The sequence below is a fragment of the Eucalyptus grandis genome, chromosome 8 (assembly GCF_016545825.1).
Source record: "Eucalyptus grandis isolate ANBG69807.140 chromosome 8, ASM1654582v1, whole genome shotgun sequence".
NCBI lineage: Eukaryota > Viridiplantae > Streptophyta > Magnoliopsida > Myrtales > Myrtaceae > Eucalyptus > Eucalyptus grandis.
Genome location: NC_052619.1, coordinates 869,900 through 893,161, shown reverse-complemented (window position 1 = coordinate 893,161; position 23,262 = coordinate 869,900). Strand labels below are relative to the sequence as shown.

Sequence of the window (23,262 nt, the reverse complement as noted above, 5' to 3'; positions counted from 1 at the left end):
GAAACACTCCAAAAAGTGTTTCCGGCACACTTCAGTACGGAAAGTGTTCCGGGAACAAAAAAGGAACAGAAACGCGTTTGGTTGCGTTTTTTTGTTTCTGAACGAAATAGAAACAGAAAAAGAAACAAAAAAAGTTGTTTCTCCTGAAAGAAACACTTCTCGGAAGGAACAAAAGAACAAAAATCACTCTTTCTCTCTTCTTCTTCTTCTCTTTTTTTTTGTTCTTTTTCATTTTGGCCTTGCCGCCGCCTCGGCCATGGCCGACGACCGGCCGCCGAGGCTCGGCGTCGCCGGCGCGAGTGAGGCCGAGCTCGCCCGCGCCGGCGACGCCGAGCTCGCTTGGCCGGGCGAGCTCGGGCTCGCCCAGATCCGGCGAGGCCGAGCCTCGCCATGGCCGGGCGAGCTCGAGCTCGCCCGCATCCGGCGAGCCCGAGCCTACGGGGCCGGCGATGCTCGGCCTCGCCGGATCCTGGGCGAGCCCGAGCTCGCCCGGCCTAAGGCGAGGCCGAGCCTCGCCCAACCACAGCTCGGCCTCGCCGTGGCCGGGCGAGGCCGCGCCCCGTCGGCCGGTCGGGAGGCCATGTGACCGCCGAAGAAAGGAAAAAATAAAAAGAAAAGAAAAATAAAAAATAAAAAATGTTTAAAAATTAAAAGAAACAAAAATTAATAAAATTTACCAAACGTGTTTCGTTCATTTTTTATTCCCGACCAAACGTTACCAAACATGTTCTTTTGTTCAAAACTGTTCCTAATGTAAACACTTTTTTTTTGTTTCGAGAACAAAAAAAAGAACGTAAAACAAATCCATGCGCACCATTTTTGTTCTTTTGTTCCCTAACACAAAAAGAACAAAAAAACTTACTTCTTGTTCCGAAATAATTTTGAAGAAACGTTTCTTCTTCTCTCTCTTCTTCTTCTTTCTTCTTTTTTCTTCTTTTTCTTTCGCCGGTCGTCGGCCTCCGCCATGGCGGCGACCGGCCGCCGAGGGCCGGGCAACGCCGCCGAGGGTCGGCGACCTCGCCGAAGCCTCGACTTGGCCGGGCGAGCTCGAGCTCGCCTAGATCCGGCGAGGCCGAGCCTCGCCATGGCCGGGCGAGCTCGAGCCTTGCCTTGGTCGGGCGAGCTCGGGCTTGCCCAGATCCCGAGGCCGAGCCTCGCCATGGTCGGGCTGCCGAAAAGAAAAAATAAAAAAGAAAGGAAAATGAAAAATAAAATAAAAATATTAAAAAATTAAAAGAAACAAAAATTTTTTTTTTTTTACCAAACGTGTTTCGTTCATTTTTTTTATTTCCGGAGTAAGTTTACCAAACGCGTTTTTATTCAAAAATTGTTCCCGGAACCGAAACACTTTTTTTTTTTTTTTTTTTTTTTTTTCCTGAAGAAAAAGAACAGAAATAAAAACATGCGCGCCCTAAGTGATTGGAAATTTTTTTTTGCTATTTCAAAGATAAGGTACTGCTGAAATTCGAACATTATTTGAAAAAGAAGTTCCTAGTTTCATACAATGTTACCCCTCATCCTAAAGAATCTAAAGAACAGTAAATAGAGAGCAAAGAAGTATTCTGATCGTCCCCTCAAAAGTATGTCTTCCAATCTTCACTCAAAAGGCTAATATTCCAGCATCATTGGAGTCGCTCCACTCCAAGGGAAATGCCAGAAGGCACTCCGCTGCTGCTTTTCCCTATGGCCGCTTTGTTATGTGAGGGAAATTAAACCAGTGACCAAGATTCTAGATATGGAACTCACACTAAGTATGATGTCAGGAATCACTCCGGGCAAAACCAGCCTCCGCAGCTTTTTTTCTCTCTTTGTTTCTCCTTTTCTTCTTGTTTCTCAGAGCATTCTTGCTCAGTGTTCTGTTATCAAATATCAACCAGCATTGTGAGTTAGGGGCCAGAATTAGTTAAAGGACGACGTAGCAATGAATGAAACATGTAACAGAAAACTTACTCGGAAGAGCTCTCTCCAAACAGCTGCACAACACAAGCAAAGGAAATCAGACTCTCATAGACAAAAAGTTAAAATCAAACAGTACAATCACCCCCTAACACTTCCCCTCCCCACCCCTCCCCCCCCCCCCAGCAAAAAAAAAAAAAAATTAAGGAAGAAGTAGAACTACTGAGTTCCACACTTGACTTCAATAGGGGAAGAGTAGAACAAGAACAAGAAGATTGCACTTTGGTTTTAATTCCTTCATAATGTCTCAGCTGACTGCAACCACATGATAAACATTTCGTGCTATATCAAATTAACAGCCAATCTGACATGGAGAGGACTATGATGGCTTCAACCGTAGCTAAAATAGAGGTAGTAAGGCTAGGCATTTTTACATGAGCCAAAAATGTCTAGCAGCACATTCAAACTGAGCATAAGAAAGGATACAAAATCATACAGATGATAGTAATAGCAAAACATGTGCAATAGCCTTGCCCGTCTTATGCCTTTCAATCTTGAGTTTAAATGTAACAAATCCCACATGAGTTCCACAAAGTTTCGTTTCGCTTTTTCTGGATAGAAATGGAGATAATCTCTTATAGTGTTGGAACATCTCATTGCAGATAATTCAAATAAGGGAGAACCATTAAAGTCGAACAACCATCTTGTGGAACTACAGCCAGACCATGAGCCAGAATAACAAAAGTGAAAGCCTTAAAGAACAATTTCTAAGTTTTAAAGCGAATTCGACCTAAATGTTCCATATAAACAGCCAACTAGTTCAGACAATGCTATTACTGGACTAATAGAAAAACCAATTATCAGGCAAGCATCCCACATTGCTATGGTATAGATTGAACATGTCATAAGTATTTGATCATCACCTCTGCCTGGACAGCAGCTGCATTCTTAGCATGTGGTGGACGATAGGCAGCAGGTTTCTGCGTGGGCACGTTAATAGAAGTTACCTTTGCAGAATTTTGAGGTGATTTTGCTGTTTGTCCTGTTTAAGTGGCAAAAGTTCTTCAGCAGATCCTAAAATATACATAGCTCTAGAAAGGAGTGTCTTCTTTAGCACTCTCTGATTACCAAAACAAATCAACACCTTGTGGTTTTCGTTCTTCCACCTTTAGAGAGTCAACAGACTTTATCAGTTCAGCAACTTCACAAAATCTCTTGGGTGATTCTGGTTTCCATTCAACCTGTGCAAGTTGTTAGCCATTTCTATCCCACCAAGGATTGGGCTGATTTAGTACAATTCATACGAGATCATGCAGAGAAGGCTAACCTGGTATAACTTGTCAAACATCTTCTTAAAGAATAGTGATCCGTTGTGGTGGAAAATTTTAATACTACCACAAGAAAGATAAATCAATCAAAAGACAAAAAATACATTCCCATGACACTATCTCACCAAAACTAGCAGCACATTACTAAGTGGCGCTTAACAGATATCGTATCGTTGGGCACTAGATAAGGTCTCACATCTCTCCTAGGACAATCCAAAATGTAGGATGAGCAAGAATATTTTTAACTATCAGGTAGTTTGACCGACACTAATACCAGAGGTAGAAGGTATAAGAATCAAAACCTACATTGAATTGAACCGTTTGCTCAATGAAAAAGATTTGCCAAACAGACCTTGTTTGAACTATGAATGGTTCTTTAGACTAAAATTATACAACTTATAATTTGCTATAAATGATAATCCCACTATTTATTCATCCACTAAAGCTATCCAAAGTTCTTACCAAGTACAACAGAACTCATTCCCATAAGACCAAGAGGACAAATTACTATCATGTTGTACCCACATAGTAAGTCGACTGATCTGTTGATGACACAACATCTAGATATAAAGAAGAACCAACATACCAATTGTCAATTTGTAGTCTTGGAGCTATTGTGGCATTCATGAAATAGCAGCCATTTGGAGACCACTCACTGGTCACAGAGCATTCAGCTTTTGTTGTTCCCAGCCGTTTCTTCTCCCTGTAATCCCAAAATGCCTAGAAATTCAAAAAAGTAACTGCTTATGATGAGGAAGCATGCTTAGTTGGACACAGACCAAAGTTGCAGGAGCTACATTAAAGTGACAGTAAATGGAGAAAATAAAATCTAGAAAGCTACAATCACTGCTTTTTTATATGGGATACAAAGTCATTAACAATGAAGAAACTTCACTAAGTAGTAAGTGTGCTGACATTGGTTATTTCCAGTACCATTCATGACATAACCATCAAATTAAAATAGTAAAAGGCCTCATCTATCTCGCTTCAGATGGCATCAACTGATGACGAGAGTGATTAAATGAAAGCTTCTCTTGCTCTAACAGAAGAGGTGCTTCCTGCAGCCCAAATTTCTTGCTACACCATCTGCGTTGAAGCCCTCTAAGCTTTACAAATAATAACGCAGATTCTATAACATTATTGGCTCAGTTATGTCAAAAATATTAAACTTTGCCCCTCCTTCAAGTTTTCGGCCATCATATTTCTTCCAAATGCTCTCAAATTACTAAGTTGACTTCGTTAGGGGCCTGAGCCCAGAGGCCAGACTAGCTTCTACTCATCAGTAAATCAGCAGAACTTTAAAAGCTTCACTTTCCTTTATCATGAGACATATATTATGGTGTTCCAACTGCTCGGTCTACAAATACTAACCAGCCAAGAGTCCAATCCCAATAACCTCACACACTATTAGAAGTACTAATGTGGGAAAACTGTTTTCCAAATGCAAACGATGCTCTTACAGAAAAGCAACAGATTTCCTAGCCTTCCCTAAATGAGCATATCAACATATTTTTTCTTTTTAAAAGGAAAACAAAAAAACATACTCGGATCCTTCCAACAATACAAAGCTGCAGTGCCTACATGAATTTGCAAGAATAGTTGTAAACAATTGAAGACGCACATGAGTAACGGCAAAAGGGCAGAACAATAAATAAGGAAAACCTGTCTATTGGTTTCCTCAATAAAAGAACAACCAACAGGCATAGAACCCAAAAGTAGGGTGTTGAGGAAGAAACCTTCATCCCCAGTACTAATAAAAGGGAATATACGAAATTGTCACTTCAGCTGAAAAATAATTCTGAAACAAAAAATTCGAAAAGGAAAGCAATAGTGAAAAAGAAAATAGCCTACCATGTCACCGGGTAAGTTACCAAAACCTGCCAAACATATAACTATAAATCAGTGAATTAAGGTCACAACATTAAGGTAGCAATGCAGCTGACTCTCATCCAAACAAACCATCTCCCCACCCCCCCCCAAAAAAAAAAAAAAAAAAAAAAAACCAAAAATATATAATATAAAATAAACAACCCAAAAAAGCCACTCTAATAATAATGAAAAAGGATAAAGAAAGTAATAAAAGAAAATAATTGACCAAAATAGAAAACTAGATTCGGTATCAACTCATGGCAAATAATGTTTCATAAGGATACACTTCCCCTTTGGATTCCATCTGATGGTATTATAAGGGCCCGTTCCAAGCTCAAGAAGTGGATTGCACTTCTTGTCAAAAATGGTTGCCTTTGCAGGCATGACTAGATCAGATCAAGGAAAAGTCAAAATGAAAGCTAACAGTTGCAACGACAAAGTTCCAATAATGCATGAGAAGTGATGCCTACATGTCTAATGTAGATAATGAAGTGTCACTACAAGAAACTTCTGAACAAATAACACAACAAATTTAGAGTAAATCACAATTTACCTAACTTCATATTAGTTAAGCATCCTAATCTTCTATCACAGGCCAAAGATCCAACTGAGATCACACAGCCTAGTACCTTCTAGAGCTCAAATTAACTACTAAAGAGTAAGAACAATCATTACAAAGTTCCACCAGCTGAATAACACTAGCAGAGATCCTTAAGGATACAAACTTAATAAGAAGATGGATGTTTGTCCATCATACTCCCACGTGATAAATGAGATGATACTAGTTGAAAACAGTGAAGGATACAGCCATAAACAACAGCAAACTCTGAACCAGAGTATGACCATTGAACATCATGAATAGGTCCTCTTTACCTGATAAAGCACCAAAACTGCAAAAGATAAGTTTCAAGAAAATAATTACATAGGCAGTTTTAGTAAGAAAACAAATAAAGACTTACGAAGAGGCACGAGCCCTTCATGAGTCCCATCTGTTGTCAGTAGTTTAACTTCAATTCCCATAGTAACTCTGGTTGGTTTTATCAATATCAGACTGCACCACAACCAGAAGTCCAGTAGACCCATAATTCCAGTGCAGCTGCACGGACGAGCAGCGGAAGAAACTTCGCCGCGCAACAGGTTGACTCTGCGGATCCTCCCTACACACAATATTTGGACACTGGCAGGGACACCCTATATACCACAAAAATCTTATCAAGGTCAAGTTACTTGACATACATAAAGGACCATTTGTATATAATAATAAAGGACAAAACTTTCTAAAAGCCTACTTTTAAGCACCAAACTCATTTCTCTCCAGAGAAGAAGGAAACACCATTCAAAATTATAAAACCTGCATGCTTTACAGCAGTAATGGCTGACCGTAAAATACACTAAACTTTAGGTCACTGCAAATAAAGACTATTTTTCTCTACAGTACACGGTGCAAAACATGGATCTTCCTAAGTCATCATGCTCTTTGCAATCATGTAATACAAGTGATCTCTGTATCCATTAAACACCAAAAGGAGCAGTTAAAAGCACCTGTGTCATCCTTTGAGAACCGGAATCTCTACTAGTTATTCGAATCAGCATCAGATACCAAACCAACCAATCTAAGAGTTTGTTATTAATAGGTTCCAGGTCGTAAAGTCAGCTTGAAACTAATGTCTAATAAAAAAGGAACGCAACTAGACATTATAGCTACTTATACTGTTCATCACATTGTTGTCTGCTCTGGCCTGGTCATAGAACTTTTCGTGAGTTGCCACATTAGTCAAGGTTATGAATCAGTCCCTTACTAATTCAAGATAGCCTTGAAACACGAACCTTAGATTCTGGAACAAATGCTGCAATGTGGTACCCCGGAGTTTTAGAGAGCTCAACTGCAGCAACTCCAGGAACTCTCAGCCTATATTTGAAACCTTTTGAAAAGTCACAACCATCAAAAAATTGTATCTCATTTGTCGCTAGTCGACACACGACAGCTTCATCAGAACTAAATCGGATGGAGGGGCTGGAGAGCAGCACACAAACCATTAAGTAGTGAAAATATGGAGAGGCAATGCACATAAATGAGGAAAATTAATGGTGCGACGCTAGATAATGCGTGCACGCTATCATGAGTAATCTATCATTGACCAACTGATGATCCTGACTAATATATCATGTACCATGTCGTTTTAGTTATGTTCTTCTGGAGTAGCTGATAAACAGACTCCCCAGACTCAACTTTCCACAAGATCACATTCTTCTCCTGTGGCGTTGAGGATTTCTGGAAAGTCTGGAGATAGGTCCCGCACGGCGACAATGCTGCTGTGGCCAAATTGGGGATCTCGAAATTCCTGATTTCCTTAAAGTTGGTAAAGTCATACACACCAACCATGGAGTCGGACCTTATCACCATCAGCCTGGAACCGTCTGTGCTGAACACAGTGCTTGTGCACGGAGTCCTCTCAAGCTTGACGCTGGGTTGACCGTTAGCGAATGGGGGTCCATTCCACAGAGAGAACCCCTCCGGTTTGCGAACTCGAAAGCAAGTTGTACCAACACAAGTCAAGTTCGAATCATCAAGTCAAAGGACGAGCATCAAGATAGAGACTTTTGGGTACCTAAAATATGCAGAGACGGTGAAGAAGCCGTAGTTGCCATTGGGAAGATTGCAACAGCCAACGATAATATATCAAGGCAAAGATGCCCAGTTGATGATTGGAAAGAAAACCCTGCAAAGACACAGGATTTGGTTTTAAGAAGTAAAGATTGATGCATCTTCACTTACAGACTTACAAGGCCAAGAACCGAACCAAAACCAAAACCATGAACCAGACCTTGCCCTCGCTCGCTACACTGACACTCGGAATCAATTCAGCACAAGATTAAGCAATCAATAAACGGCCCGACGAAGTAAAATAGCAAGGCACGCGATGAAAATTCTATCTGAGAAGCGAATACAGAAGGAAAAAGTTGAGGGCCTTCCGAATTGACTCCATTAATGCGTTAAATGAAGGACGATGCGGAACCTCCACGACCAGCTCACAAACTGAGATTACTGCCTGATCAATAACCGAGGCCGAAAATTTACGCAAGAGAGAGAGAGAACCCGAAGTGTCGGGCTTTGAACGTAGACCGAAGCTCGGAGTGTCGACGAAGAGCCGCCGAACGACGACGGAGGAGGGAACGCTGCGCATCGCTCAACGTTGGATCGAAGCGCGGCCGAGTATGACGGGGAAGGACTCAAGGACATTTTTCTTTGTCCCCTCTTTTCGGAGCTGTCTGGAATTGGACAAAGCCCAAGAGGATAAGCCCATGGTGTGTCATGTCGGAGTTGGACTTGACACATGGGCCTCCACATGAATTTCCCCTTGTTCTGTATTTCTTTTCCATGTTTCCCTTTATGGTTGTGAGGTGCCCTTCTTTGACCAGAGAAAATTGAAAAGGAAACCTACATTGCAAAAGGATTAAGTCCATTAGAAAAGCCCAACTGGTAGTCTGGTATACATTTGCCGTTAAACTAATTTTCGTCTAACTGAAAATGCTAAAATTGTACTCTCGATCTAAATCTATCTTCTGTTAAAATGCATGCACGTTAACACAAGCAGAATTTTCCATATCATATATGATAGTCTCCACGTAAAATCTGCCTTGCAATCATCTATACCCTATGGTGAAACATATGGATGTTAACAGGATGTCAACTGGCCTCTTCATTCAATTAGAGTCGATTTAGTTTCGCTTCTATGTTTCTGATGCTTGTAGTGGTGGGACAATGCGAGATAGCTGCTAAAGGTTTCTCGTTTGGTCCTAATTCCGCGTTGTTTTATCAATCATTTGTAATTGGGTCTGCCGCTGAAAGTTTCTTTTCATTCGTTTTCGTTTATGCTGCAGTAAGAATTGGAAGGACTTGAGCTAGAAGCGCCATGGGGAATAGGTCCAGGAGTCAGAAAAAAAGGAGAAGAAGGGCCCTAAGAGGAGGGCTATCAATGAAGACGTGGCCTCGGAGGACATTGGTGATGAAATAGAGGCCAGTGAGTTGTCTCCCTCGACTGAGTATCTGCTAATTGGTGCTGCGTGTTCTCTGTTTGTGTAAAATGCCAATGTTAAGTTTGCTGCTTTATAAAGGGGTTGCTCTTATTGATGTTTTTTTTTTTTCTGTAATTCACAAAAAAAGGGATGTTGTGCCGTTGAACATTCATAGTGATGCTGGGGAGTCAGACGATGACAATGAAGAGCCTGTCTTTGATTTTAAGGTACATAAGTTCCCTTTGATACTGACTTGGTATTGTTCATCCGGTGAACTTGGTTTGGGACGGTTGAATTTTGTTTAGCGCATTGTAGGGAAGGTTTTTAAGGAATTTGGTGATAATTATATAAATATTTGCTTGAGATTTGCGTCCGAATATTCGTGTGGATTAAACTGGTGCTGTGACAGTTATCTTTTTGTGGTGATGTGACCTTTCATAAGGCATTCTTTTGTGGGTATTCTTTATATTTTTCATATTAGCTGGTGGGCTATTGTGAAATTAGCATGCAGGAGAGACTTCCTTTCTGATGTTCTCATTAACGGATCAGTACCTTTAAAATTCCGGAATTCTACTGGTCAGTTATTTATAGGTGCTTCGAAATTATTAGTTGATCCCCAATATCTGTTTGTTGGAAGGAGAAATTAATGGAATATGGTTTCTTGGAATTTCTTTTAGGATGAAGACGACAAAGACAAGGATGAAAATGATGACCCTCAGTTGACTGGGCTTGCTGCAAAAAGTAAGATTGTCTCAAGTTATTTTGCCTTTCTTGAGTTACTACTACTGCCCACTGAAGTTGTCCTTTTCTACAAAGCCAATTCATCAGAGAGTTCCTAATTCTCTGAAGTAAGTTGTCATGGCTGCTCAACATTTAATATCTGAAGCATAGTTGGCATAAGCTCTGCAGTCAATAATTTTGGTTAAGAAACTGGAAGTCTTGTTCGCCATGAAGTCCTTGAGAGTAAATGCATTAACTGCTAATAGATGAAGAACTCTGAAATCACAGTCTAAGTGCATGTTCACTTCTGTTGAGTCTGGTTTTTATGGGATTAGGTGGTAGTTATTAAGGGTGAGTGGTTCCAGGTTCCGATTCAGTTCCGTCTGGAACCTGGAACCTACCATCGTACATATTCCTTTTTTTTTTAGAACCTGAAATTTACCCATCAGAACCAATAACCTGGAACTTACCCTGTCACAGGTTCCATGATCGGTTCCAAGTTCCAATATATTCTCTTTTTTTCCATTTTCATTTTCAGATTTGAACTATACAACAATAATATAATATAATTAAAAAAATTTTAAAAAAGAATATTTGGACTAATTTCTACATACCTGGCAATCAAGATCGGTAAAGTTGCAAAATCTTTAACATTGTCCATTAACCTAGAGGATGACGTTGACATCGGCACAAACAACCCAAACAAATTCTACAAAAGTATGTGTATCTAGGATTCTAGATGACATTGTCCACATACAAAAAAGGGTATAATAGAATGAAAATGCAAATCCAAGCATTTTATAGAGTAATAGCTAGCACTAGCAGCAAATTGGTCATGACCCATCAAAAAATTAAATTGCCCATAAAAGAATGGTCTTGAAATCTCTACTACTGCTAACATTAAAATCACATGGTAAACATTTAGGGAGAGAATATGAAAACTAGCTGGTACCTTATTTTTTCTTCATTCCTGTGGAAAAAAACAAACACAAAAAGGGAGGGCAGCACAGGTGAGGCTGGTGCGGCGAGACGGTGAGACGCTCGGGCGAAGGGGCGTCGGGTCATCGAGCCGTGTGTCTTGGTGTGGCAACGACGTGGCGTTTGGTGTGCGAGGTCTTTGCGATAGGGCGCCGGCGATAGAGGCGAGCTGCTGTGGCGTCGGGTAGAGCGCAAGTTGCTAGTGGAGCGGCGTCGGTAGGGCTACGCGGAGATGAGGTGGAACTTCAAACGGAGAGCAGCATAGGCGAGGGCTGCTGGGCGTCGAAGCAGAGGTGGAGGAGTGCGGTGGCTCGGCGATCGGTTCTGGCGTCATGGAAGGGTGCTCATGAGGAGGTCCAGCAGAGGGAAGCAACAGACCAGTAGTAGTGGTGGCCGGCGGCTAGGCTGCCCGCGATGAAGCTTGGCACGGAGACACGGTGCAGTGCTCGCGGACGAGCGCAATGCCGTGTGGCGGCTGGCGTAGCAGAGCCCTCGAGCGGCTACGGGCGAGCACGGACGAAATGAACAGTCTCTCTCTCGCTTCTCTCGCTTTTTCCTTTTTTTCCCTCTGCTCTCACGTCTCTCTCTCACGTCACTTCCTGCAGCTGTCTTCTTTTTGCTGACCTCCCCTTTTCTTTTATTATTTCTCCTGCAGGTTTTCTTTCCTTTATGTGTTTGTTGAGAACTTTTCCTACCAAACCGGTTCCTTAAGAACCGGGAACCGTGCTCACCCCTAGTAGTTATTGATGAGATTGGCCTAAAAAATAGTTGTTTAATTTTTAACCAGTCTCCAAGAGTTGGTTTGTTATGCTTTACATTCTTGTTTGCCTGTTCGTGTCATTGCAAGGGTAAAACCTTCAAGGGTGAATTTGTGATGTTATAACATCAAATAACAGTGACGGAATTTGATCTTTCTTGAATATGATTCATTGGAATGATTTTGAGGAAGCTCTGCTAAATTTTCATAATTTCCTTGTGAATTTGTGTGGAGAGGAAAAACATTCTGATTTTTCCAAGCCAGCCATAATAGAATGTATAGGTGAAGCAGCCAGTAGCATTATGCTCTTCTATTATCAATTTTACATCTACCAAGCTAGGGACTTTACACGTATACTCTTTTAGGATAATTAGATGGATGGGAATGGCTATAGTCATCTGTAAGGGAAGTCATTTTAGTTCATAATTGGTAGCTCCACATGTATTATGTCTTCTAAGAATGACCTATACTAATAGGGGGCAACCATTCAACATATTGTGTGATAGGAACAAGGTAATTAGCCTATGGTCATCCTTACCAAACCCAAGAAATCTTGCCTTCAATTCTTTACTTCATCACCGTCTTCCTTGCCTGTGAATAAAGAGACTAAAATATCTTGTATCCATTGCCTTGGTTCAAATTTTTCCCCTAAAGATGATTCACCACTTTTTAAAAGCATAATGACTTCATGTAGTGGAAAAATGCTCGATTTTTGTTGATGATGTCGACTTGCCACTTTTAAAGTTCAACTTACACATTGTTGTTTGTGTTGTTTGTAGTTGCAAGACAGATGTTAGAAGTAAGAAGGGTAAATGGGTCTTTACCACTTTTAGGGTTTATTTTGATGTATCAATATTAAACTTTATTGAATAATACGATGTACGTTTCCCTCACATAGTATCAGAGCCTAGGGCTTAACCCTAGACGACGAAGTAGCCACTCACCACCGTCGTCTCGCCGAAATAGTTGGCTATTGCCACTGCTCACTGTTGAATGCCCCCGCCACTCGAGCATCCCTCTCCTTTTCTCTTGCTTCTTCGTGCGGCTCGCTCGTACGACTTGATGGGTCTCTGTTCTTTGGTTACCGACTCACTGGATTTGTAGAGGATCAACAATACGGCCGGGGACCGAATCCTACCCACGATTCGACGAAGGGAAGGGACGATAGCGGTAGCCAAGGAACACCGGGAAGCAAGCGACATTATTTTTTATGGGAGAAGATGATTTTGTGGGTTAGAGTTTTTATTCTTTTTTAAGTTGTTGAGAAAGAGACCTCACTGTTTTGGCTGATTAATTTATTCAAGACTTGTGATGAAGCAAAATAGTTGTTTGGGTACAGCGTAGTTATTTATTTGGTGATCTGAAAGTTGTATGGTAGTTTCTGTCATTTCATATGGGTGTGGTAATATTGGGTTATTAAATTATTGAGACTGAGTTGTTTGACGGAAGCTAAGGTCAAAGTTTGCTTATTATTATTTGGAAAATGGGTGATCACTCGAAGAGTACAATTGAAGTAGATCCTGAGAAGAATAATACTATGATGATTGAGGTGATTTCCTCTTCATCTAATCAAATCACTGATAAGAAGCGCAGGTAGTGCTAACTTCCATCAATGGAAGAAAATCGTGAAGCTTACTTTTGACGGGAATCAACATAGACACTTAAGCGAGTTTAAGCCCGGAGATGATGTAACTTGGGATGGTGTTGATGCATGTATTCTTGGTCAAATGTTGAATTCTATGGAGAGTAATGTAGTTGACATGGTAACTCATATTGATACAGTCAGAGAACTATGGGAGTATTTGAATGTGTTGTATTATGGCCAAAATAATTTATCACAAATTTATGAGCTATCACAGGAGTTTTATCGATTTGAAAGGAATGGATGCTCTATTACCCAGTGCTTTGCAGACTTTAAGAGATTGTATGAGGAGTTGAATGCCGTTCACCCTATTTCAGCTAGTGTTCAACAAATGCAACGTCAAATGGAACAATTGGTTGTAATGGGATTCTTAGGAAGTCTTGGTTCTGAATATGAAACTGTTAGGTCTCAGATTCTTGGAGGAGAGACTATAGCGTCACTCACGGATACGTTTGCTCGAGTTCTTCGAGTATCTCGTGAGTCTTCTTAGGATACTACGTCTATGGTGGGGAGTTCAACTCTTGTTTCCTAGACTCGAACTAGTAGTGGTAATAGGAGTGATGGAGGAAATTGTGGTGGATATAGTGGGCATGGTGTTCGAGGAGGAGGCCGAGGCATAGGAATAGAGAGAGGTCAAGCTCATCAGCATCCTTATGGACAATTTCACATATCTACTGATAATTCGGGGACTACACGAGTTTGTCATTACTGTGGCAAGCCTGGTCATATTAAAAAATTTTGTTACAAGCTACATGGGAGACCAAGGCAGCAGGACTAGTTCGCTAATACGGCATCTAATATTGACTCTACTCCACAGTCATCTAAAGACAAGGTAGTGGTTATGTCTGGTGAGGAATATGCTCGGTATGAACAATCTCAAATCTCATAGCCTAATTCTTCCACTGCTACTTTGGCATAGACGGGTAATGCTACTGCATGCCTTTCAGCCACTTCTTGTCCTTGGATCATTGATTTAGGGGCTTCTAATCACATGTCAGGTCTTTCAGGTATATTTTCTTCTCTTTCTCCGTCTTCGTCCATAGTTACTCTAGCCAATGGATCACTTACACATGTTAAGGAAATTGGCACAGTTAACCCAACTCCTTCATTGCTGTTGTCCTCAGTGCTTTATCTTCCACAATTTCCATTTAACCTCATGTCTGCGTTAGTAAGTTAACCAAAAACTTTCAGTGTTCAATAATTTTTTATCCTAATTCTTGTATTTTTCAGGATCTGGCTACAAAGAAGACAATTGGTAGAGGACGTGAGGAAGGGGGGCTGTATGTACTTGAAGATGCTTCTTCAATTGCTTGCTCAAGTGTTGCGTCCCCACATCAAATCCATTGTCGTCTTGGTCATCCTTCTCTACATAGTCTTCAAAAGTTGGATTCTAGTTTTCAATCTCTTTTTAGTCTAAAATGCGAGTCATGCCAACTTGGCAAATTACAATGTGTTAGTTACACACCTCAAGTCATTAAACGAGCATCATCTCCTCTTTTATTAGTTTATTAAGATATTTGGGGTCCATGTCATGTGGTTTCTAATTCGGGTTTCAAATATTTTGTTACTTTTGTCGATGACTATTCCAGAGTTACTTGGTTATATTTAATGAAAGATCATTCATAATTATTTTCTATTTTTCGTGAATTTTTATATGAAATTTATACTCAATTTGGCATGCATGTTAAAGTTATGCATTCTGATAATGCTAAGGAGTACTTTTCCACATCTTTTTCTGATTTTATGACTCAACATGGTATGATTCACGAAACTTCCTGTCTTGATACTCCACAACAGAATAGTGTTACTGAAAGGAAGAATAAGCATTTATTGGAAGTTACTAGATCCATGTTATTTGAGATGAAGGTCCCCAAAACCTTTTGGTCTAATGCTATTCTAACTGCATGTTATCTCATTAATCGCATGCCTTCTTTTATTCTGCAAGGTGGTATTCCTTTTTCCACTTTGTTTTCTAATGAACCACTGTTTGTCTTACCACCCTGTATCTTTGGTTGTGTCTGTTTTGTTCGTGATCATCGACCTGGAGTATTAAAACTTGATCCCAAGGCAATCAAGTGTATATTTATGGGTTATTCCCCCACTCAAAAGGGATATCACTGTTATTCTCCATTACTTAGAAAATATTTTATAACAGCTGATGTTTCATTTTTTGAATCACTCCTTATCATAATGTTTCAATTGATGTGTCTGAATTGGATGAAGACTTGTATGTGACCACCATTCGGTCTACTATTCCAACTGTATCATCAGTATCTACAGAGAAACCACCTCCTCCCCAGGTTTATACTCAACATCCTCGTGTCGGTACTACTCCCCCCGCTCCTCCCGTCACTACTATGTCATCTTCTACTCCAGATCCGCCATTAGCTAACTCTCGTCTTGTATCTGATCTTGATCTTCTTATTACTCATCGCAAAGGTACACGTACTTGTACTCAACATTCTATTGCAAATTTTATTTAACACTCTTCTGTGTCTCCTACTTTTTGAACTTTTTTAACTACTGTTGAACAATATCCTATCCCTAAGTCTATCGCTGAGGCATTACAAAGTTCTGGCTGGAGGATAGCAATGGAAGAAGAATTAAAGGCTCTCGAGATTAATCAAACTTGGTTATTAGTACTATTTTCTCTAGGCAAAACTGCTATTGGTTGTCGATGGGTATATGCTGTAAAAGTCAATTCCGATGGTTCTCTTGCTCATTTAAAAGCAAAACTTGTTGCCAAAGGATATGCTCAAGTGTATGGGGTTGACTATCTAGACACATATTCTCCTGTTGCCAAGCTTACTCCTATTCGTATTTTGATCTCTCTAGCTGCAACATATAATTGGCCTTTATTTCAGCTTGATGTTAAGAATGCTTTCTTGCATGGCACTCTTCATGAAGAAGTTTATATGGAGCAACCTCTAGAGTTTGTTGCTCAGGGGGAGTCTGGACTAGTTTGCAAATTAAAAAAGTCTTTATATGGTTTGAAACAATCTCCACGGGCATGGTTTGGAAGATTTTCTGAGGTTGTACTATCTTTTGGGCTATCAAGATGTGGAAATGATCATTCTTTCTTTTATAAACAAGCAATGGGAGGCAAACTATTCTTGATTGTGTATGTTGATGATATTATCATCACGGGAGATGACTTGGTTGGTATAGCTGAGTTAAAAACCTATCTTTAGCAACAGTTTCAAACTAAGGACTTAGGAAAATTAAAATATTTCCTAGGAATTGGAGTGGTGCAATCACAGAAAGATATTATTCTGTCACATTGAAAATATGTCTTGGATTTGCTCACTGAGACAAGTATGTTGGGATCAAAGCCTCTTGATTCACCCATGGAACAAGGGGTTAAATTAGTTGCTAATGGAGGAGAAATTCTTAATAATCCTGAGAGATATAGAAGATTGGTCAGTAAGCTGAATTATCTTACAGTTACTCGACCAAACATTGCTTTTCCTGTTAGTGTAGTAAGCCAGTTTTTGTCTTCCCCTCGTACATCTCACTGGGATGCAGTTATTCGGATATTGAGGTATCTGAAGAAAGCTCTAGGGAAAGGAATTGTCTACCAAAACCATGGTCATATCAGGGTTAAAGGTTTTTCTGATGCTTATTGGGCTGGATCTCCAGATGATAGAAGATCAACTATTGGGTATTGTACCTTAGTCGAAGGAAATCCGGTATCATGGAAAAGTAAGAAACAAAGTGTTGTTGCGCGCTTCAGTGCTGAGTCAGAATATAGAGCCATGGCACAAGTGACATGTAAATTAGTGTGGATTCGATAGTTATTGACTAAGTTAGGCTTTAAAGATTTATTACCCATGACTCTATGGTGCGATAATAAAGCTGCAGTGCATATACCTTCCAACCCCGTGTTTCATGAGAGAATAAAATACATTGAGGTTGATTGTCATTTTATCTGAGAGAAGTTGCAAAGTGGAGTAATTCTTCCTAGTCATATTCGAACCAACGAACAACTTGCAGACATCTTCACTAAATCCTTGGGTAATGGGAGGATAGAACATATTTGTAACAAGCTGAGCATGATTAATATTTATGCTCCAGCTTGAGGGGGAGTGTTAGAAGTAAGAAGGGTAAATGGGTCTTCACCACTTTTAGGATCTATTTTGATGTATATATATTAAACTTTATTGAATAATACGATGTACGTTTCCCTCACAACAGCAAAAGTTTTTGCGGGCAAAAATTAGTGGGGTGGAAGATGAGATGCACAATGAGGAGGAAGAAGATGAAGACAAGAGGGCTGTTTGGGGCAGAAGTAAGAGACAGTACTATGATGCTGATGAGGTAAGTTGAGTTGGATATCTGAATTCATCCCTCATTATGCTTCATTAAGTTGATAGGAGGGTTCTCTAATAAACAACAAACTGGTTGTTATTTCACTTGTATCGAGTTTTTCTCTTAATCCTGAGCCCCTTTATACATGGTTTTGAGTGGCTTAAATTCTGTTATTCTTTATTCAAACTATAGGCAACCTCTAGCGATGAGCAAATTCCAGCAGAGGAAGAGGCAGAGGTCTTAAGATTGCAGAGGGAGAAAGCAAAATCATTATCAATGGAGGACTTTGGGCTTGAAAATATTAGTCCGGATGATGCCACCAAAGAAACAATTTTATAAGGGTTGTGTTTTCTGATAACCTTGTTTATGCTGTGGCTTTAAAGTTGTTCTGAAATGCTTCCCCCATGGAGGTAGGTGGAGTTTCGAAGTAATAGTGCCATTTCAATTGCAACTTATTTGTAATTCTGCAGGAAATTATAGTTGGATGAAAAGGTAAATTTGAATCTGCCATACACAAGGGCACTAGAAATGATATTTTAACAGCTTTTGAGGAGGTCAAAAAAGATTTAAATGCATTGTCAAAGGAGAAGCGAAGGGATGTTGTATATAGGTATTTCCTCTCTTAAAGTGAAGTAAAAGCTGCTTTGATTGATGTGTTGCTATCAGCTATGGAATCACAACTGAAAGCAAGAGCTTAATGAACGGTGGCATGCCAATGAATATGGTTGTTAACTTTCAGCCTACTTGTTGATTCCTGTTAGAAATCACTCTTGAGCATGATAGCCAAAGTCACAATACAATGAACAGTGTCGTTGCTCCTGTCATCTTAGTGATTGTGGGTAATATTATGCTCAAGGAGTGTGTGGACATACTTGGCCTTTTTCATTTTTTCATTTTTTTATTTTCTTATGTTCAGTGATTTGCTAAATGCTGTTGTAGTTGTCTCCATTAGTATGTATGGCTGTTTGGTTCAGTCAATGCTGCTAGTTGGACATCTTTACTAAAATCTACGTTGATTTTTACATTTCCATATACTGAGGACTAATGAACCATTTGGTCGAGCTGTGTAAGCCATCTATTTGTGGTGTCTCCCTTTTTATTATGCTGGAATCGACTTTAAACGGCACCGGATCCTTATAAATGATGATCTTTCTTCTGTAATCCCTGATCTTTAGTATTCTGAGGGTGGAAGGGGATGACTTGAAGATTGACAGGAATGTGCACATGCATATTTTTTCTTCAACATCTTTCCTTGAGTGTTGACTGACTATGCAAGTGCCCAAAGATTGCTTTTTCCCCCCACAATGAGTCGTACAACTGACTTACTCAATGTTTGTGAACATATCACTGTACTGCATTGCATGGGGTTATACTGTCTTGTTACTTTTCAGTCTTTATTTTAGAGCTGTCACAAATCTTAGATGCACTACCTTTGGCAGATGAAACAACTTGATGAAAACCTTCCGTCTCACCTTGAAGAGATTCTAAAACAAAGTACTTCAGAAGAAATGGCAGAGAAGTTGGTGAATGATGAAAATTTGTTGCAATCTGATGATTCTGATGAAGATGATGATTCCATTCTACCGCATATTGATGTTCAAGTTCAAGAGGCAAAAAATGTATGTTTCATCTTAATCAAGATTGTATATTTGCCTCCCTGTGTCTTTGGTATGAACATTGACGTTGGTTTTGCAGCCTCATGAACCGATTCAGGAGGATGAGAATAATGGCGAGAAACATAAACCTCAGGTTAGTCTGGCTCAATTATAAACCCAGAAATGTCAGTTCCTCTCTCTCCCCTAGCTGCATAAAATAACTTAAGGATTCTTGAATTTGATTATCGCATAATCTGGCAGAAGGAACAATTTGGGGTGCAAAGATTGAAGATTTTATAGGTGAGGGCTGCCCTTGGGGAAAAATTGAGACACAAGACTGTTTTCAGTTCAATTGCTTCAAAAGGGGAGAAAAACCAAAAATCTTCAAAACCAGTGAACGGGTAATGCTCTAATTGCCAACAACTGCTCTTTGCATTAATTTAAGGCATTTACTTCAGTTCCTTCTTCAACAGGCAGCTAGAGACCTATATAGATTTCGATGATCATGCAACTGAAGATGTAGCATCTCGAAATGGGTTGATGAATGGGCATGTGGGATCATTGGAATGAACTAAACTCTCCAATCTTCTGCGAGTTGAAACCAAGAGACGGAAGGTTTGGATCTCGGCATGATTATTCATTTTTTTTCCTTCAAGTGCAAGAGGTTATGTGATTGATCAAGATGTGTTTCCTACCAAGGGGAACATATGGGTTAAAGATTCAAAATGGAAGTAAATTTCCATTTGGTACAGTCCTTGAACAATGTTCTCATTAGATGTTTCTGAATTAGTTGCTCTAGAATGGACGAGCCTGTTAGGATAATCTAGTATAGATGGAACTAACCATGTCAGTAATATACCTAAAACATTGCAAAATGGAAAAAAAAATCATCATGGGCTACAATTAGGGTAAATGGCTAACACGTTAATAGTTTATTTTACTTATTTTCATGTCATAGAATAATCTAGGATGGATCATGTCGAGTAAAATACCTAAAAATTGGGAAAAAAAATATTCTACCTACTTGTCCCTTGAAGTTTTCGAGGAAATGTTTTTTATTCTTGTGATTTCGATGATATCTCGAACCTTTCTCTCTCCTAACTCTTTTTTGATCGTTGGAGATGATAGATTGATATACCTTCAATTTAGATGATTGTTAAATTATCGCTACAGTAATAGGGTTATAAATTGACCTGAGTATAATCTTTTTATGGATTGGCCTTGCATGGGATTTCTACCATATTTTAAAACAGCTCAAGTGATAGTATCATAATAACTCTGGAAGGATTCAATGGAAGCTCTAAGTGACAGTACCATATTAATCCTGAAATGAATATGAATGAGAAGCTTTTCATCATGCTCCTGGAAAGTCATATCGGGTGATGATGATTTGCCAAGGAGGGATGATATTGGAGAAAGGCAGAGGAAACATGAGTTTCAAGTATTGGCTGGAGCTGGAGTTTAGTCAGAGGATGATCTCAGTGACGAAGATGGGAATCTTGAGGCTAATGGAGGTGCTGACTCAGAGGAAAGTGAATGTGAAGAGTCAGCCGATGAGTTTTATAAGCAAGTGAAGCAGCAATAAGCTGCAAAACTTGCCGCCAAAGCAGAGATGTATACAAGGTCTGTTTTCTGTTGCTTGTCCAATATTGTCCATCTTAATTTTAACGTGGTCCCAGAACAGTGATATTAGGCACCCATTTTCATCAATCAATTACAACTTATGCTTTGAAAAGTAAATTAATATTTACGTGCTGGGTATAGAACAAGGAGATCCTAGAAATTTCTCCAGTCATGTATGGGCTCCATGAATGTGCCTATTTAAGATTTGTCTTTTGTTCCTCCATTTCTTGAAAATTTTTCTTAGATATTTGATATCAAGGGTAGAGACCTTCACTTACAAGGAAAAGTCTTAACATTGAACAATCTTTTGGAATGAAGACAAATTTTTATTACCCAGTAAAAAGCGCAAAATAACGCGGTGCAAGTGAAGAATGTGTCTTTGTATAAACGAATCATTTCTTTCTTTTTAAAGGATATTGAACCTTTTCGAGCAGCTGGATTTAGCTAAAACTTGAACTAACATTTCTATGAGATTTATTTGCTATCAAGAAATAAGAAAGATGTTAGATTAATCTTTTTGCTACTTTATCCTATGGACTTAGAAGGAAAAGGAAAGAGAACTTTTGAGGAGGGTGAATAGCATTCTGGTTCTAATTAAAATGTAGAAATTAAATGAAGATTAAAGAACAGACGTGAGAGAGCTACCAATGCATCAAAATCACGGACCTATGGCTTTAAAAATGAACGAGTTTTCTTTTTCTTTTTCGTTTTTTGACACATGACAACTCAATGGAAATATTTAGTGCCATGTCATGGTAAAATTGCTCTCAGGATGTATTCAATTTGTGGTTGACTTTGATGCGCCTATAGGGGTCCAGCAATTCCATCCTTGCCTCAAACAGTCGATGGAAAGCGCAATATCACTTATCAGATGAGTCCGCATGCAATGGTTCTGGTCAGTTCCGTTAAATTGCCACAGTCAAAGATTTTACTTTTGCTGTGCAAATGCTTTAGATGGAGAAAAATAGAGGATTGACCCGTAATCGGAAGAAACAAACGAAAAATCCAAGGAAGAAGTACCGGGTGAGTCGAGAATCAGATTGTTGATGTATATTCTCACGTCGACTTTCAATATTGCCTGAAATTATTTATGTTCATCTCGCGTGCAGAGTAAGCATGAGAAGGCAGTGGTCCGGCGAAAAGGACAAGTTCGGGAAATCAGGAAGCCTTCCGGACCTTATGGTGGGGAAGCATCTGGTATTAATGCAGGAATCAGTCGAAGCATAAGATTCAAGAGCTAAATGCTACTAGTTTGGATGAAAATCTGTCGTGCGGACCTTGGAGCAACCTGCGGTGATTTGGGTGACAGGAGTATATATACATAGTCGAGCTTCTACAGCTGCACAAGCATCAGTTGGAGTCTAACGGGGATGTAAGGGGACGAGTTAGGAGCCCTGGCAGATACGTATTGCCCATCAGTGGCAGGCCATTTTTGTTAGTATCGGAAGACTAGAGTTTCACTTGAGTAGAGATTGCTTTCCATGTGGAAGGCCTTGTATTATTAGCAAGAAATCTTGTCGGAATTTGGTTATTAAAGATTGTGACTTCATCCTCTCTTTTTTCCTGTTTCTTTGGAAGGAGCCAATTCCGTATGTTCAGTTTTAACTCCCCGCCCAAAGGGGTTTTCCTCTTCAGCTAGTAGGACTGAATATTGTTGAATGAATTTGAGCTGAGGATGGGACTGGGTTCCAATAAGTGATCACGAGTCGCAGTATACTTTTAGAACCTGAGGTGCCTGTCTTTGGAAGATTCTGGTCTCAGGCAGGAAGGACACATTCCAGGTGAAGTGCCCACATTAGAAATATGCAAGCTATGTCTGGTGTGGTGATCCTTTTTAAGAGAATTTATAGCAAGCCTTGAAGCTATTTTGAAAGAGTAAACCACAGGGTTCCGAGAAGAACAAAGAGGGAACTACAGGTGTATATATTAGCCTTCATTCACGAACAAAAATATCCGATATTCCTGGTTTCTTAGAGATGAGCCTCATTAAATTTTTGTGCCTGAACCGTGCGAAAACATCCGGTGCATCTGGGCTAATGATCAGGGGGCAGTGTTCATTCGAAGATCGCATTTCAGGATGAGGGGGCTCCTATCATTTTAGTTTCCTACCAAGATAAGAACGGAGTAATCTGATGGTTGGGTTTCGATGTTGATGATGACGAGTTTCTGGATAAACCTCAGGTGGCAGAAATGAAAATGCAGCAGCTTTCATCCTTTCTAATTTTCGATCAATCCATGCCCACTTGCCATAATTTTCGTAACTTCTCTCCACTCATATTATACACAGAAATACGGAAAATCCATAACTGGTCGTAGACGAGAGAGAGAAGAAAAGAGAAGATACAGAATCATACAACACAAGAAGAGATCAAAGGAGAACATATTTCTTCGAGGGTTGCGCACCTTCTGCTAAATTGTATGCAAGAGAGTTTTCTTCTCTTTATACGCACTAATATGTGTTGGAGATATGATTTCATTGGAGATATGATTTGACATCGAACATACAATCTAGGATTGGATTTGGATCGA

At 39.8% G+C, this 23,262-nt stretch overlaps 1 protein-coding gene and 1 pseudogene across 2 annotated transcripts; one reads left to right on the top strand and one right to left on the bottom strand.

Moving 5' to 3' along the window:
* Positions 1–1,495: 1,495 nt before the first annotated feature.
* Positions 1,496–8,299, bottom strand: LOC104429888 (eukaryotic translation initiation factor 2A). 2 transcript variants are annotated; one of them, XM_039301060.1, is made up of 14 exons: positions 8,191–8,299; positions 7,703–7,813; positions 7,265–7,619; positions 6,921–7,107; positions 6,053–6,284; positions 5,899–5,966; positions 5,378–5,465; positions 5,076–5,116; positions 3,811–3,944; positions 3,224–3,287; positions 3,041–3,137; positions 2,820–2,938; positions 1,951–1,973; positions 1,496–1,856 (listed from the first exon to the last, which is right to left on the bottom strand). In XM_039301060.1, exons 1-14 carry the CDS (start codon positions 8,276–8,278, stop codon positions 1,760–1,762), a joined length of 1,704 nt encoding a protein of 567 aa, XP_039156994.1. In that variant the 5' UTR covers positions 8,279–8,299; the 3' UTR covers positions 1,496–1,759. The 2 variants fall into 2 exon arrangements, with proteins under 2 accessions (XP_039156994.1, XP_039156996.1); XM_039301062.1 differs by lacking the exons at positions 1,496–1,856; positions 1,951–1,973 and having other exon boundaries at positions 2,822–2,938; positions 3,041–3,121.
* Positions 8,300–8,309: 10 nt separating this feature from the next.
* LOC120286442 lies at positions 8,310–22,279 on the top strand (annotated as a pseudogene).
* The last annotated feature ends 983 nt before the right edge of the window (positions 22,280–23,262 follow it).

Excerpts from the sequence above, each read along its gene's own strand:
- LOC104429888 (XM_039301060.1), bottom strand. The coding sequence starts at position 8,278 with ATGCGCAGCGTTCCCTCCTCCGTCGTCGTTCGGCGGCTCTTCGTCGAC. Across the intron at positions 7,620-7,702 it reads ACCGTCTCTGCATATTTTAG|TTCGCAAACCGGAGGGGTTC; the intron begins GTACCCAAAAGT and ends CTTGCTTTCGAG. Across the intron at positions 2,939-3,040 it reads GGAAGAACGAAAACCACAAG|GACAAACAGCAAAATCACCT; the intron begins GTGTTGATTTGT and ends CCACTTAAACAG.